The sequence below is a fragment of the Nematolebias whitei genome, chromosome 14, assembly GCF_014905685.2.
Source record: "Nematolebias whitei isolate Nwh7 chromosome 14, NemWhi1, whole genome shotgun sequence".
NCBI classification, from domain to species: domain Eukaryota; kingdom Metazoa; phylum Chordata; class Actinopteri; order Cyprinodontiformes; family Rivulidae; genus Nematolebias; species Nematolebias whitei.
In genome coordinates this window covers 42,803,796-42,804,915 of record NC_056511.1, presented here as the reverse complement: position 1 = coordinate 42,804,915, position 1,120 = coordinate 42,803,796, and the positions used below count along the sequence as shown (strand labels likewise).

Sequence of the window (1,120 nt, the reverse complement as noted above, 5' to 3'; positions counted from 1 at the left end):
CGAAAACAGAAAAGATCTAACTCCACCTCTTCAAAGAGCTTTTATTTATTTATTTTTTAACAAGCCACAGCTGATGAGAAGCAACTCATTGCACCAGTTGGGGTTAAATAACTTGTTGCAGCTGAAAGATGATCACTCATGCAGTAATGATCCAACAGGAGGCTCGTACCTGTTTGTTTAGTTAAATCCAGGTGGAGACTTTTCTTTTGGCCAGGCAGTGTAATTAAATTACTTGATGAACTCTATTTTCTTTCCCTAACCTTTTCTAACATCAAATTAGTCTAAAGCTCAAGATAATGCTAACAGAATCATTGTTAAAGACTAAAAGAATACACATTTTACATGGCCAAGTTGTGATCACCTTTATAAGAGATTACTAATTATGAGTTATTGTCAGAGTTTGTCAGATAACTCCACTTCAGAAAACAGGAGCATCGTGTGACTCCAGCTGTAACACGGACAAAATATGAACAGACCTCTAATTTTATTACAACACATAAAAATTTACTAAGTTACTCTCTTACACTTTGTTTGGAACAACAGCAAAGAATCATTTGTAAAAGATCTGACTTCTTGTTTTCTGTCTGAAAGGCCACTTTAATGCGATGAATCACGATGACAGATTAACCCGTCTAAATAAAGGTTGAATGAATTATGAGACTAAAGTTAAAACTGCAGCAATTTACTGGATATTAAGACCACAGATATTCACCAGGAAGACTTGATTAGCACTTTCGCTGAGTGTGGAGTCATCAGGGCTGTCTACTGGAGTCTGGCTGGTGAACTTTGAGTCAAACTGGCTGACGTCGTCGGCTGATTGCTGCCAAAACAAGTGAGCGGGTTAGTCCGATCAACAGGTGCGTCTTCACATCATGTGCAGCACAGGACAGGCAGCGTGAACACTTGTGTTTCAGCATCAACGTATGCGAGTTAGAAACTACAGAAAGATATTCTCTTTGGAAAAAAACAAAACATTTTATTTAAAAAGGAAGCAACTTTAGATTTAAAAAAATTGAGAAAATGTGATGTGTTTTACAACTTCATACATCCCAACAATTTCAATAACTTAAAACAAACCTCTACTAACAAGACCTTATTTATCAGGTGATCTGAAAAAAAA

At 36.4% G+C, this 1,120-nt stretch overlaps 1 protein-coding gene across 1 annotated transcript in view; it reads right to left on the bottom strand.

Annotated features, from left to right (window-relative positions):
- rps6kb1a (ribosomal protein S6 kinase b, polypeptide 1a) overlaps positions 1-1,120 on the bottom strand; it is a gene marked incomplete in the record, with an annotated part of 23,901 nt that overhangs the window by 5,862 nt on the left and 16,919 nt on the right. The window contains 1 exon segment of the mRNA XM_037687603.1: positions 713-820. Within this exon segment, the coding sequence (XP_037543531.1) occupies positions 713-820 (108 nt within the window).